Genomic DNA, 15,320 nt, shown 5'->3' on the forward strand with positions numbered 1-15,320 from the left:
TTAGTGTGCAGAGTAAAGAGTCTAATGTTCATATTACTTAATAATATTAAATAGTGATATAATTTAGTGATTTTAACATTAAATATTTACATACTTTAATTTTATTAATAATATTATTAGTAGCAATAAATATTGTCATAATTTAATATTATTAATAATATCCATATTATTAATATTATAACTGTTATCAAATCTGAAGGTAGCAGATTTAACAACCGAATGTCTGCCTCATTTTATATATTGTTAATTTTACACTGTGCTATGTTGTTTCCCACTAAATATTATTGAGACTTTATTCACCATCCACTTTAATTCAGCAAAGATTTCCATCTCACCATATAGAAATTAAATTAATGTCGGGGATACCAGCATACAAAGATCTAAAGAATACATTTGACTTCCCTGAGGAACAATAAATCCTGACAAAGGATTATCAAGAAGCCTGTCTCTGTAATCAAGTAGCAGAGCTCCAAGCATGTAACTTTTGGACATTACGTTCATTAAATGAAGGACAGGACAGTGCTAGTTTCACAGAGACTTTCTAGTCACAGTGAATACCAACTGCTTAGACCTGAAAAAGAAATGCCCTCAATGTGATCACAGAAGCCATCATGGTTGGAGTGTGTAGAGAAACATAGATAATGATGAAGGTTTGGAGTGTTCCATCTCTGTAGGGTACAATACACTGTCTGATTTTGAGTGTAGTGGATAGTTTTTGAAGATTGTAATTTAATGAGTGGAGCCATATGATAACATTGGTATATATTCTCTCTGGAAACTCTTTGCAAAATGACCTGCAAAGGCATGGAATCAACAAAGGAGAGCACATCGACCCCAGATGCTGTCTGGGAGGCCAGTACAAGACTGATCCAGACCCCTGAACATGGATGTCAATAAGGAGGCCTCTGAACTCCAGGGAGCCTCTGGTAGTGGATTAGTATTTTTCCCTGGTGCAAGAAGGGACTTTGAGAGCCCATCCCACATGAAGAGATACACTCTGACCCTGGACACATGGGGAAGGGCCCAGGCCCAGCACAGGAAGATTTGGTACATACTGCAGAGCCCCCGTTGAGGGCCCTACCCTGCCTGGGGAGTGGTGGGTGGATGGGGTGGAGGGTAGGTTGGGGGTGGGGGAGGAGGGATGGGGGTGAGGGGAGGGAGAGGGAGAAGGCACTTACATGTGAAACAAGCTTGTTCCCTAATATTTGAATAGCATGCTATAATAATTCAGATAAGAGAGATGAAGGTATAGACCAGGGAGCAAAGAGATGGGCTGGTGAAAAGTTGCCTGGTGTTTCATACATTTTGCAATTGTATACAGTTGAAACACCTGTATACACAGTGGTGACAGGGAAACCAGAAACCAAGATGGCCCCAAAAGTAACAGAGGGGAATGACAAGGTTGCTTAGAAACATAGAAAAATTACTTTGCCATGTCTGCAAGATTTTCTTTTTTCTGTTTATAAGCTCTACAATGTCTTCCCATCCATATTTAAATATCTTCCTGGATCACATCAAACAGTTTTCAGAAACTGGGAAAAACTGAAACTGTTTGTTTCCCGAATGATGGACAGTCACCGGAAAGATTGGAATCCTGTTGAGCCTAGAGACTTCATTGATGCTTACCTTACAGAAATGACAAAGGTGAGGAAGATTCTGCCTGGGTCTTCTTGGAAAAAATATGATGATTTAGTAGTTTCCAATTGATCTTGCATCATGCAGCCATGTGTTTAAGGGTATAACATTCAGTACTGACAAATACCTATTCCTACTGGTCAGGAATAGTGTTATGAGTGTTATGGAGACTCATGCATCAAGCTCTCAGAGGGCACTGACATCCCTTGTTATGGCTCCTTCCTTCATTTTCAGTATCAAGTTTGTAGAATCTTTCCTGTCTCAACATCTGCTTCCATCTTTACATCTCCTCTCTCTGGTTTTCATGCTCAAGCCCCCTCTAATGAGGATAATTCAAGCTAATATTCTTCTGTTAAATTAGTCACATCTACAAAGTCTATTTTAGCTTACCAAGTACCATACACAGATTAAAAAATGAAGATCTGGGCATCTCTATAGGTCAATGATTAACATGCTCTGGGAGTATAAATTATGAATAGTATTTAGACATGTATAATACCATTATGCAAGGAATATTCATAGAAGTAAAGGGTTCAGAGCCAATAGTGCTAGCCATTACACCATGGAACCAGCACAGTTTCAAAAATTCTACTATGGAACTCCTACAGATGATAAACACCTACAGTGAAAAAAATCAGGTAGACCTCTGATGTACAAGTGGTAAGTGGACTGAGAAAGAAGGCAGGAAAAGAATACATTTTACAATACCTACAAATAGTACAAACTATCTTGTGATAGCTATAACCAAGCAACTGAAAAAACTCTATGACAATAACTTCACTTCAAGTCTTTGAAGAAGGAAGTTGAAGAAGATAACTGAAGATGTAAATATCTCCCATGATCATGGATTGGTAGGATTAACATAGGAAAAAATAGCCATCCTACCAAAAGCAATCTACAGATTGAATCAATCCCCATTAAAAAAAAAGTCCAATACAATTCTTTACAGGCCTTAAAAGACACTCAACTTCATATGGAAACTCAACTTTATATGGAAACAAAAAAAACTGACTAGTAAAATAACCCTGGACAATAAACGAATTTTTGGAGGTATCACAATCCCTGATTTCAAGCATTGCTACAGACCTATAGTAATAGTATAGTAATGATATTGACATAAAAAGACAGATTGATCAATGAAGTCAAATTGAAGACCCAGATAGAAATCCACACACCTATGAACACCTGAGTATCTTCCATAAATGGTTCTGGGCCAACTGGATGTCAGTATGTAGACGAATGCAAATCGATCCATATCTACCACCCTGCACAAAATTCAAGTCCAAGTGGATCAAAGACCTCAATACAAAACCAGATACACTGGACCTAATAAAAGAAAAAGTTGACATAGGAGACAACTTTCTGAACAGAATACCAATAGTGCAGAAACTAAGATCAACAATTAATAAATGGGACCCCATGAAACTGAAAATTTTGTGTAATGCAAAGGACACTGTCAATAAGACTAAATGGCAGCCTACGGAATGGGAAAAGATTTTCATTAATTCCACATGTGACAGAGGGCTAATTTCCAAAATACACACAAAACACAAGAAACTAGGTATCAATAAACCAAATAATCAATTTTTTAAAATAAGGCACAAATCTAAACAGAGAATTCCTAACAGAGTAATCACAAATGGCCAAGAAGCACTTAAAGAAATATTTAACATCCTTAGCCATCATGGAAATGATTGTAAAAATGACTCTAAGATTCCACCTTACACCTGTCAAAATGGCTAAGATCAAAAATAAAAGTGGCATATCATGCTGGAGAGGATGTGGAGTAAGGGGAACACTCCTTCACTGCTGGTGGGAGTGAAAACTTGTATAACCCCTTGGAAAAAAATATGACAGTTTCTCAGAAATTTGGGAATCGACCTACCTCAAGACCTAGCTGTACCACTCTCAGGTATATACCCAAAGGAAACTCCATCTTACCACAAGGACACATGTTCAACTATGTTCATAGCAGCTTTATTTGTAATAGCCAGAAACTTGAAACAAGATGTCCCTCAACCAAAGAATGGCAAAAGAAAACGTGGTACATTTACACAGTGAAGTATTTCTCAGCTGTTAAAAAAATAACATCATGAAATTTGCAGGCAAATGAATGTAACTAGGAAAAAAACATCCTAGGTGAGGTAACCCAGACCCCAAAAGACAAACATGGTATGTACTCATAAGTGAATGTTAGTTGTAAAGAATACAATACACAGATACAAAAAGGCTAGGTAACAAGGAGGGCTCAAGGAGAAGCATGAATCTCCCTAGGAAGGAGAAATAGAATATATGTCATGTGTAGACTTAGGGAAGGTAGGGATTGGAACAAGAGGGATCATCAGGTTGGGGGAGGACAGAGGGAGAGACACCTGGAACTGGGAAGCATCTTAGGGATGAGCTAGAAACCTAATGCAATGGAAACTTCCAGGAATCTACAAGGATGACCCTAGACTTCTAGCAATGGGGAATAAGTAGCCTGACGGGCCATCTCCTGTAACCAGACAAGACACCAGTGGGTAGGTCAAGACACCAACCCTCAATACAAAACCCTCAAAATACAATTTGTCCTGCCTACAAGATGTGCTGTGGTAAAGGCGATACAGAAATTGTGGGTGTGGCTAACCAGTGACTCCTCAAGCTTGAGACCCATGCCATGAGAGAGAATTCACCCCTGACACTGCCTGGAGGGCCAGGGACCAGAGGCTGGATAATCCAGAGACCTAGAATAGAACCAAACAGGACCAGAAAAAAAATCAATGAAATGATTTCTAATGATATGCTGCTATACTTGTAGACAGGAACCTAGCAAAATCATCATCATCAAAGAGGTTTGGCGGATCTCTGTAAGTTCAAGGCCAGCCTGGTCTCCAGAGCAAGTGCCAGGATAGGCTCCAAAGCTACACAGAGAAACCCTGTCTCGAAAAATCAAACAAAAAAACAAAACAAACAAACAAAAAAACCAAGGAGGTTTCATCCAGCAATTGATGGAAACAGACGCAGGATCCACAACCAAACATTAGGTGGAGTGTGGGGAATCCTGCAGAAAAGGGAGAGGAAGCTTCGAGAGGACTCAAGGACACCAAGAAAACCCAGAGTCAACTAACCTGGGTTCATTGGGCCTCAGAGGGACTGAAAACCAGGGAGCCTGCATGGGTCTTCTACATACACGTTGTAGTTTATGTAGCTTGTTCTTCTTGTGAGACTCCTAACAGTGGGAGTGGGTCACTCTCTGACTTGTTTGCTGGCTTTTTGGACCGTTTTCCTCCTACTGGGTTGCCTTATAGCCTTAGTATGAGGGGAGGTGCCTAGTCTTATTACAGCTTGATAACTTGATATGCCATGTTTGGTTGATATCCCTTGGAGGCCTGCTCTTTTCTGAAGGGAAAGGAGGAAGAATGGATAGGTTAGGATTCGGGAAAGGCCTGGGGAAAGAAGGGAGGGGAAACTTCAGTTGGGATATAATATATGAAAAAAAGAATGAATAAAATTTTAATTTAAAAAAGAAGTAAAGGGTCCACTGCTGTTTGGCATGAAGTCCCAAAAATGGCAGATACTGTCCCTTTGTGCACCTCATTGCCATTTGCCACAGATGTAGTAACTAAACATAAAGTAAAAGTAGCAATTAAACTTCAGAGCTCTAGTTTTTGATGAGTTGGTCTACAGGGAGGAATCCATCCCATCTCAGTCCCCACTGTAGGATTTGACACCAATAATAACCATCACAAGTGTTACTCTCTTGTTATAAAACTGAAGTGGAGAAATGTAAAGTGAACACTTCAAGCCATGGCATGCAGCTGATACATGAAACCAAGTGTTCCTTTGTAGCCAATTATTTATCATTTTACTAAAGGCTTTTTCAAAAGTATAATCATATGAAAACAATTGTCTTGGATTTTAGGTACTCAAGTGCTGTTGCTCAATGTCTCATTTGAAGGTAAACAATACTACCCAATGAAGTCAAAGGGATTATCATTCTAAAAGATTCCTTCCCAATTTGTTTCCCAGTTTCAAGATTTGTTCTTTAAATAATCACAAATACTCTTTAAAAAAATACACACTAACTTTTCTAGCACCCAGACAAGACTACTACAAGTTTCAATGAAGAAAACCTCATCTGCAGCACTCTGGACCTCTTCTTTGCTGGAACAGAGACAACATCCACCACACTGCGCTGGGCTCTTCTCTGTATGGCCCTCTACCCAGAAGTCCAAGGTGAGCATGTGGTGAATGCATCTGGACAGGGCACAATGGTGCTTCTGAAAGTTGTTGCTTAGATGGGTCCAGAAACTAGAATTTGGAATGGAGCTACATGAAACAGCTGTGAAGAGAGGTGTTCTTGGGAAAGTGTCTTTATGCATCCTTTCAGGATTGTGATAATTCATGGATGCAGATTTCATAGCCTAGAAGACTCTTCAACTCTAGGGGAAAATAGAGAAGTCAGCTGTCAATAAGGTAGGTTCTAGCAGAAGGTCGCACTGTCTTATGGCAATCCACTCAGTCCCTCCTTCCTATTTTGACCTGAATACTATCAAGATGCCTCCAGTGGATATTTGGCCTCCTGTTGATGTTACCACTATCTGTCCAGACTCAACCACACACACTCTGCATGTTGCCTCCCTACATCACATTTTCTCCATTGGCATTGTCCTTATTCTTGCCTATAAGCATGGTACTGGGCTTTACCCCAACAAGAATGTACTATCCCAATTTTTTGAGCTCTCAGTGAAATGTTCTCAGATGCCTCCTAAATGGTTTAAATACTACTAAGAATTGACTGCCTGGAAAATTACTGCCATGATCTCCCTTAAGATACGACCCAGTGCACCCCATTGCAGGGTTTTGCACAATGTTTGTATCTCCCCATGGACTTTCATGCCTTCAGAAATAATGGACCATCCCATCATTTTTATTCCTCCAGATTACAGAAGAATTAGTTCATCAAGTTTCATGTCATGAAACATTTTTCCAAGCTGTGGTAAGAGTTTATTAGTGAAGCATAAAGTCACTGAAGCACATTCAAGACAACTATTTTTGGCCAAAGATGAAGAGTAGTAATCACATTGTTTCCCATGTAGTAAAGAAAATATTAGTCATTCCTTGGGCTCCATACACTTTTTGAAAGGGGAACTTTCTCTGTCCTGGAACTCACCAAGTAGATAAGACTATATGGTCAGTGAGCTACAGGAATCTGTCTCTCTCTCTCTGCCTCCCAGTATGCTGAAATCAGAAGTCCATGCCACTATACCAGGATTTTTACATGAATTCTGGGGATCAAACACAGACCCTCATGTTTTCATGGCTACCAATTTAGTGACTGAGATTACTTCATAACAAACCTTCTTCTTTAATGATGCAAAATGTATATATTATTACTCCTATTTATTTATATATATGTTACCTATATGTTCATTGCTGTGATAAAATACTGTAGCCAAAACTAACTTATATATGCAAGAGCTTATTTCAACTGACAGATTCTATAAGTATCTAGGAAGTATGGCAGTGGGAAGCCTGAGCAGGAACTGCGACATTACATATCAACTGTAAACACAAAGCAAAGAGAAAACTGAAAGTAGAGCAATCAGAGAAAACTACAAAACTGTCCCTAGTGACATAATGCCTCCAGCCAGGCTCTGTCTCATAAAGGTTCCTTGACTTCCCAAATACCACCATCACCTAGGACTAAGTGTTTAAAAACAGAAGCCTATACAGTACATTTAATCTTCTTTATTTGGGTCTTTGGTTCCTATAGGCTCACAGCTATGTTATGATGAAAAATGCATTAGTTTAACTTTAAAAGCCCCCAATAGTCTTTAACAATCTCAATACTGTTCAAAAATCCAAAGTCTCTTCTGAGACTCAAGGTAAACTCTTAACTGTGATTCACTGTTAACCACAAAGCATATTTATATACTTCCAGAATACAGTAGCAGAGAATATATATTCCCATTCCAGCAGTGAAAAAATGGAGGTATAGTGAGGAAATACTAAAGAAAGAAAGACTAAAACCAAACATTTCAAATATCAAACCCTATAGGTCTATGGCTAACGTCTAGAAATCTAATTTCTTGGGACTAAGAGGATTCCACCTGTAGTGAGAATTCCAATTGGTCTTAATAATAAAAACTCAGAGCCAGGTATAGGGGGTAATGTTGAAAGATCAGAGAAGCAGAGCAGCCAGCCACTAGTTCTTATCACTTCTGAATCCTCAGACCAAAGGGGTGATTCTGTGCCTACAAATCCTCAGACTGAATGCTGTCTCCATGAAACCTCAGACTGAATCCTCTGAGCTCTTATCTCCTCCTGCCTTATATTCCTCTCAGCCCAGCCATATCCCTTCTGTCTCCACCTCCCTAGTGCTGGGATTAAAGGTGTGTGATCCCAAGTGCTGGAATCAAAGGTGTGAGCACTGTTTCTCTTTTAGACTGATTGAATCTAGTGTAGCCCAGGGTGGCCTTGAACTCACAGAGATCTGTCTCCTGAGTGCTGGGATTAAAGGTTGTGCCACCACTGCCTGGCCTCTAAGGCTAACTAGTGGATTAACCCAGCATTCTCATCTTCAGGCAAGCTTTATTCATTAGATCACAAACAAAACATCACCATAAGCCATCCCTATACTTTAGACCCTGTAATATAAATTCCTCTCTAGGGCTAATTACACTCCCTATATGCAGCCTCCTTTGCAGGTGTCTCTGATGTCTTGGGGATTCTACTGCAACCCAGTCTTCACTTTCAAAACTTCATGCAATGACCTTTCAAGGCCTTCTAATGAGGACTCTACTGTTAGATGTTACCTTGTCACAGTAGCTCTGTGAAACTCTAAAGGAAGAATCGTTATGCCCTCCTTCACTCTTGAATCTCCCATACCTCCAAAGCATGAGGATGGCACTGACATCCCTTTGCTGTATCTCTTCTTGTGTCTGCAAGCCTGACTATCTGAGTTCAATCCCTAGCACCCAGGTGGCACAAGAAGAGAACTGACCCCTACAAGTTGTCTTATGGATGTCACCCTTGCACTCTGAACATGTGCAAGTGCACACAAAGAGAAAAACAGAATATTTTTTAAATTTTATGTTTAAAAGCAGGAACCAAAGAGAATCCATTCTTCTTATGACACTAAGACACAGCAAAGCTTTGCCATCTATGAGACAGAAAGTTCATCTGTATCAACAAATCTCTTGATGGCTTGATTGTAGATTTCCCAGATTATCAAACTCTAAAAACTAAGCTTTTGTTTTTCATAGGCCACTAGGTAAAAGGAACTAATTTGTAGAACCATGAATGGGTACTGCTATGAGCTGAGTCATGCTGATAAGGGAGATTCCATTCGGGGTAGGTGGAAAGCTATGGTTATGTTGCAAGAACAAGGGAAGTTACAGAGTTTGACAGTGAGTTTCCAAAGCAGTCCTTTGAGAAGCTGAGGAACATGGTGTTTCTTTGTAAACAAAACACCGGCTTAAATATAAGGCGATAACGTCATGGAGACAACTGTGTCTTCAGAAGAAAGCACTAACTTGGAAACTAACAGACCCCCCTCCTTGTTTTCTTGCAGAAAAAGTACAGGCTGAGATTGACAGAGTGATTGGCCTTAGGAGGCAGCCAAGCACAGCTGACAGAGAGTCCATGCCCTACACTAATGCTGTCATTCATGAGGTGCAGAGAATAGGTAATATCATCCCCTTGAATGTTCCCAGGGAAGTAACAACTGACAGCACACTTGCCGGATTCCACCTGCCTAAGGTAACTTTGCGCTTGTGCTCTTGGTTTCAGTGCTCCAGTCTGTCCTTGGCATCTGAGGAATCTAAATATAAAAAGTAACAAAGTATTTCTGCCCCAAGAAAACATTTAAACCAAAAGATATTGTACCAAAGGCTGGGTGGGGGTGGGGGACTTACCTCCAATATGTCTATGATGTTCCTGTGTATAGAGGGGAGTGGAGAAAGGATGATTACTTGGTGGAATCAGCTTTGAATTTAGCCAATAAACTAAAATTTGGCCTTATGAGCTGAAAGACATTCTTGTTTAATCCTGTGTTAATTTGGCTTCACGGGAGTCAGTAGTTCTTTGCTATATCCATGTTCGTAGATATTTTCCAGCCTTTGATTACTTGAGATCTTTCTATTTCACATAAAAACAGTACAAAGTGAAATATTAATTATTAGGGAGCAATAAAAGCAGATGGTTGCCATGTGCTGAGGGTGCTCATGTCAAAATGTCCTAATCCCCTTTTCATAACCATTGGTCCCTGCTTGGGAATGGAGTCTCCCTAAGATCTCCCCAATACAATATACAGCCTCAGAAGAGCTTGGATCGAGAACTAGTCTGGTTATTTTTACTGCCCAGGACTTGCTCTAGTAGAATTGAATGATCTGCCTTACACTTTTCTTCATGGATCCTGTTTACATTCCCTCTGTTCACAGAGCAAATGCATAGCCCAGCTTAGGATCCACTCAGGATTTCTGCAGAGAGATCTCCTGACCACATCACACTCCTTCTGTTCAAGTTGCAATCCTTTCCATTCTTTCTGTTCACTGTATACTAAACCAAAGTCAGACATTTCTTGGCAGTGACAAAATAAATGCCCAAGGTATCAGTTCAGCGTGGTGGCAAGGGGGTGGCTCAGAAAACAAGTCCTTATGATAGTGACCAGGAAAAGAAAGAAAGCGTGCATGAAGCTAACTTCCCACACCATTTATGCTACCCATTTCTTGAGTATGTGGCATGGTAACACACCGTCAGGGAAAGTCTACTGCCATGAGTTAATGATCTCTAGAAATGCCCTCACAGCTACTGTCAGTGGTGTTCCTTTGTAATCTCCTAGACAATCATCAGTTACCAGAATCAAGATTACCTGCCAGAAGTAGTCTCTGTGGAACTGTAATTCTAAGTCTTAGATCCGAAGAATGTGTTATTTCCAGGAAAGTCTTTAGAACTGGAGTAAGAAGAGTTGACTCTGGAAACACAGATACAATTCATTCATTCAACCCCAGAGACAGGCTTCTTCATCACATATCTCTGGAGGAAGGAGCTGGGTTGATGGTTGTTCTCCTCCATGTCCAATTATCATCCCATGGATGGTACCTGTTGTCTCCTTAGGCACATGATGACCACTCCCCCACAGAACTGTGTTTTGTAATAAAGAGCAGATCGACAGGCCTGGAATAGCCTCTAGACACATAATCCATCATTTATCTAGACTAAGAGCAGGATTTTTCAAGGATCTGAGGGTGTAAAGAATGATGGGAGCTTGGAAAACCCCACCCCTTGTCTGGGTCTGTTCAACACATCAAGCTTTGACTCTTTGCTCTCTTCTTTAGGGAACCATGGTCCTGACCAATTTGACTGCTCTGCACAGGGACCCCAAAGAGTGGGCCACTCCAGATGTCTTCAATCCAGAGCACTTTTTGGAGAATGGACAGTTTAAGAAGAGAGAATCTTTTCTGCCATTCTCAATAGGTGAGTGGTAATGGGGAAGATATAAAAATCCTCCTGTTTTGAATTTACCCAGTAAAAGAAAAAGAAAAAAAAACAAAAAAAAAGTCTTCTGTATTATGAGCTCTGATATCAACACAGACCCTGCCAACAGTATGTTTTATTATTACTAGTTTTATTTACACAGTCAAGGTACATGATGACAAAATGGCCTTTGGCAAGTTGGAGAGGAAGAGAAGTGGGTAACCAGTGGCTTCCAAGTCCAAAAAAACCTGAAATCCTCAGGATAAGAAGAACAAACCTATGGTGCAGACTGTGCCTGAATACCCAAAAGTCTCTTACAGACTTGGAGAGGTGGAATGTGATGGTCACGAGCAGACAGTAACACAGTCACAGGGGCTCAGAAAGAGTCAGGCTTGCCAGGTGACAAGGGCCAGACAAATGCATGTTATCAGCCCTGCTCAGGACAGGTCTTTCTTCTCACTTCAATGACCCGCATGCCAGTCATCTCTGAAATGACCTAACAGACAGACATCCATTTTCTAGGCATCTCTCAATCAAGATGATCACTGACTTGGTTACTGTTCTGTTGTTTGAAGTTATGACATGAGCAAGGCAACTCATAAAAGAAAGCACTTACTTTGGGCCTTGCTTACAGTTTCAGAGGATTAGTCTGTAATAATCATGGCAAGAAGCAGATAGGCACGGCACTGGAGCAGTATCTGAGAGCTTTACATCCTGATCCCCAAGCAGAGAGACACAGAGGCAGAGAGAGTGATTGGCCTGGTGTGGTTTTTGAAACCTCAAGGCCCACTTCCAGTGACATATCTCCTCCATCAAGGACACACCTCCTATTCTTCTCAAAAAAGTTTTCCTCCTTTGTTATTGAGCATTCAAATATATGAATCTATGGGGGACATTCTCAATACAGCCACAGCAGTAATCAAGTTTGCCTATCACACAGGTCAAGTTTTTAATCACATGCTCCATGCTGGACGACAAATTCACACCTTCTCAGTCTTGCACAGAGGGAGGGAAGAGCTATTTCACATAATTGCCAAATGAGAAAGGCTTTTAGCTTCATGACAAGGAGTGGTTTGGTCACAATCACATGGGGAGTTGCACACAGGATGAGTTATTAACCCTGAGTCCTAACTTTGCATATCATGGTATGTGGATTTTCACAGGAGAACCTTGGGGATTTAATGAGTTGTTAGCCATGTTATTCATGACAGGCAACAGGAGGAGCATGTGGAGAGCAAAGATAAATGAAATATGATGGCAAAAAACGCAGATGTTGCATAAGATACTGACATCATCTTAGCACATTTACATTTACTATGCACCTTTTCAGGTCTGCTTCTATTTTATTTCCTCAACAACTTTTAATAGGCAGGTAACAAAGTGCATCCATCAATTTTTAATGTCACTGAAAACCAATGTGGCTTCTTATACATCATCCTTCAATGCACGCTATCATTCCTTCAACCATGTCCTTGTTGTAAACCCCATGAGGACAGTGGAAAATATGTCCAAATACTAATAATAGTTTTGTCTGAGTTCCGGTCTAAGCATCTTTGTCATAGTCTTTATAGATTTCTTTTTATTCACTTTTTTAAAACTTTTTTCATTCTAAAATGTTTTATTTTGGAATTATGAAAGTACTTAGTGGTAGATGAGACAGCTCACTTGGCAAAGAGCTTTTCTAGGAAGCAGAGAACATAATTTATCTCCAGAACTCACATAAAAACTTGGAGACTGGTGGATTGTGCTTATAACCATAATACTTGAAATAAAGGGTCTCTTGGGACTCAGTGGCCAGGCCTACATGGCAAGTTCTAAGGAACATAGGACTGTATCTAAAAGAGATGATGATTGTGGCATTTGAGGGTCAATACACATGTCTTTCCTCTGACATCTACATACATGTGCCACATGTATACATAAAATGAGCACACTTTCTATGCACAAGCACATCCACACAAACATGGACTTAAAAATAGGTTAGAGACTGCAGTGCTGTTGGGATACTTGAGGAGGATGTTTACTGAGGTAGAAAAGATTGGAATGCTGGGGTTGTCCTGCATCATCAGAGATCACCCATGGGAACCCAGAAATGCACTAGAGAGACTGACATGTAGACAGTAGATAGGTTGGATATAGACACAAATACATATGTCTACATACACACTTAGATGTATACACTCTGTGCCTGTGTGTAGGATATGGGGTACCTAGAGCAATTGCTGCCAGAATTGTGAGAATGCCTCTTGCCCAGGTCTTACCTTCTACATATTATTCAATACACGTAATGAGGATACCTGAGAAAATGATAATTTCCTGGACTAGCAAAGTGAAAATACATGTTTGGAGTAAATATTTATGCCAAGAGTCAGGAAATGACATCTTTAATGTGTCTCTAATGGCCAAATCAATAAGATGTTAGACATAATCATCTGGACACAAAGCCCAAGGTAAGTTCAGTATTTTCAGTATGAAGTTGGGAACACTGGTCCCTCAATGTATCAAAGTCAGCTGAGAAAGTGACTCATCTTCTCTTTTGGCCCACAGGAAAGAGAGCTTGCCTGGGGGAACAATTGGCCAGGTCTGAACTGTTCATCTTCTTCACTGCTCTTATGCAAAAATTCACGTTCAAACCCCCAGTCAATGAAAAGCTGAGCCTGAAGTTCAGAATGGGTCTCACCCTTAACCCAGTCAGTCACCACATCTGTGCTGTCCCCAGACTGTGATGCTGGAGAAGGAAAGAGAAAAGAAAAGAAGAAGGAATGGCATGCACTTCAAACCCATTGATGCCTACACATACAGGTGGAGGGAGACGGGATGAAGACAACTGAGGAAAGATGGGAGGAATTGGAATAAGGAAAGTGAATCAAATTCCTAGACTTCTGGATCCCCAAGTAGATGTTGATTATGGGACTTATGAGTTTATAAAGGTTGCTAAAGGAATAATGACTGTGCCCACTTTTTAATTATATGTAAAATGAAATTATTTACTAAAATGCTATTTAAGTCATATCTCACATCACAACGGTGTGCCTTCAAATTTCTTCCTTCCTCCTGTTGTAGACACAGATTTACTTCTGGACTATTGAAATGGTTCATTTGGAAATGGTAACAAGAGAATATAAGAGTCAGAACTGGGTTTCTGGGAGCAACCATAGATATAGGACTTGAAGACTCTCCTGTTTGGAAGGCTCTGCCTCTGAGTGGTCCTTCTGGAAATCAGCTGGAAAGCGATTACTCACTAGTTTCACACCAGAAAAGCAAACAGCATTGAAGCAGTTTCGGTGGCTTACATATATTAGCTGGATCTTGACTTCCAACCCAGGACCAGGTTCACATGTAGTTACCAAGAAACAAACCCTAGAAGAAAGTTTGGGGAGAAAATGGTAAAGATTTTCCATCATCAGGTACATGAGCCAACATGAGGCCCTTGGGATTGTTGGGAGTTCTCTGTCTGTTGATCCTTAATGCTGTTGATCTGGGTGCAAAAGCCACGGCTCTCATCTTAAAGGGAATGAGAAATCATTTATGCTGAATCCATTTTGAACAATAATGGCCCAGGAACACAGGTTTAGGTCACCACAAATTCCATGTCCAAACATAGAAGCAGTTGCATCAAGTTTTATGATTTTACAAAACAAAAATGTCATGTGTCAAGGTAAGTTTAAAATACTTTAGTGGGCCATCAGAGAAGTAATTACAATAAAATGGGGGCAGTTTCTCTATAGGTCTTAGGTGCTTTCTGATGACATTCTTAGGTTTTAAGTTGGTGGAAACCATTAGGTCTGAAAAGTCCAAACGTTTTTTATCTATCCATCCCAGGATGTGAAGTCCCACACAGAAATTAGCAAGGAAGGCTAGGTGTTCTTGGAAGTTAAAGCTGGCACAAGATAAGTTAATTAGCCTTGGACCTATAACATTCTAACCTCTGTCAAAAATACTGAACTTCTAATCAGTCAATGAGTCTTTGCAGACACACCTTATTTTTAGGAGTTTTGGTTCACAGTGCAAATTCCAGGAAGTTAAATGACAAGACAATGGAATTTCCACCATTACATTCATGGTGTCTAAGTGATGAAGCTATACCCTTCCCTTGGTCTCATTTGTCCATAAGTTAGGGGCCTGGTTTTCCTGATATGATTTTAATATGCCCACATTCCTCTACAGTTCCAATTCACCACCCCCCAATAAATTAACATTTCTTTCTACAAACAGTAAATTACTCA

At 40.2% G+C, this 15,320-nt stretch overlaps 1 protein-coding gene across 4 annotated transcripts in view; it reads left to right on the plus strand.

The window, feature by feature from the left end:
- Nucleotides 1-14,116, plus strand: part of LOC100764471 (cytochrome P450 2J3) — a 28,424-nt gene extending 14,308 nt beyond the window's left edge. Inside the window, exons 5-9 of one of the 4 annotated variants that reach the window (XM_027400444.2) lie at nucleotides 1,468-1,644; nucleotides 5,709-5,850; nucleotides 9,191-9,378; nucleotides 10,956-11,094; nucleotides 13,642-14,116. In XM_027400444.2, the coding sequence (XP_027256245.1) occupies nucleotides 1,468-1,644; nucleotides 5,709-5,850; nucleotides 9,191-9,378; nucleotides 10,956-11,094; nucleotides 13,642-13,820 (825 nt within the window). In that variant the 3' untranslated portion in view covers nucleotides 13,821-14,116. The remainder of the gene's footprint in view (nucleotides 1-1,467; nucleotides 1,645-5,708; nucleotides 5,851-9,190; nucleotides 9,379-10,955; nucleotides 11,095-13,641) is intronic. The other 3 variants (XM_027400446.2, XM_027400445.2, XM_027400447.2) reach the window with 3 other exon arrangements.
- The last annotated feature ends 1,204 nt before the right edge of the window (nucleotides 14,117-15,320 follow it).

The sequence above is a fragment of the Cricetulus griseus genome, chromosome 2, assembly GCF_003668045.3.
Source record: "Cricetulus griseus strain 17A/GY chromosome 2, alternate assembly CriGri-PICRH-1.0, whole genome shotgun sequence".
NCBI classification, from domain to species: Eukaryota; Metazoa; Chordata; class Mammalia; order Rodentia; family Cricetidae; genus Cricetulus; species Cricetulus griseus.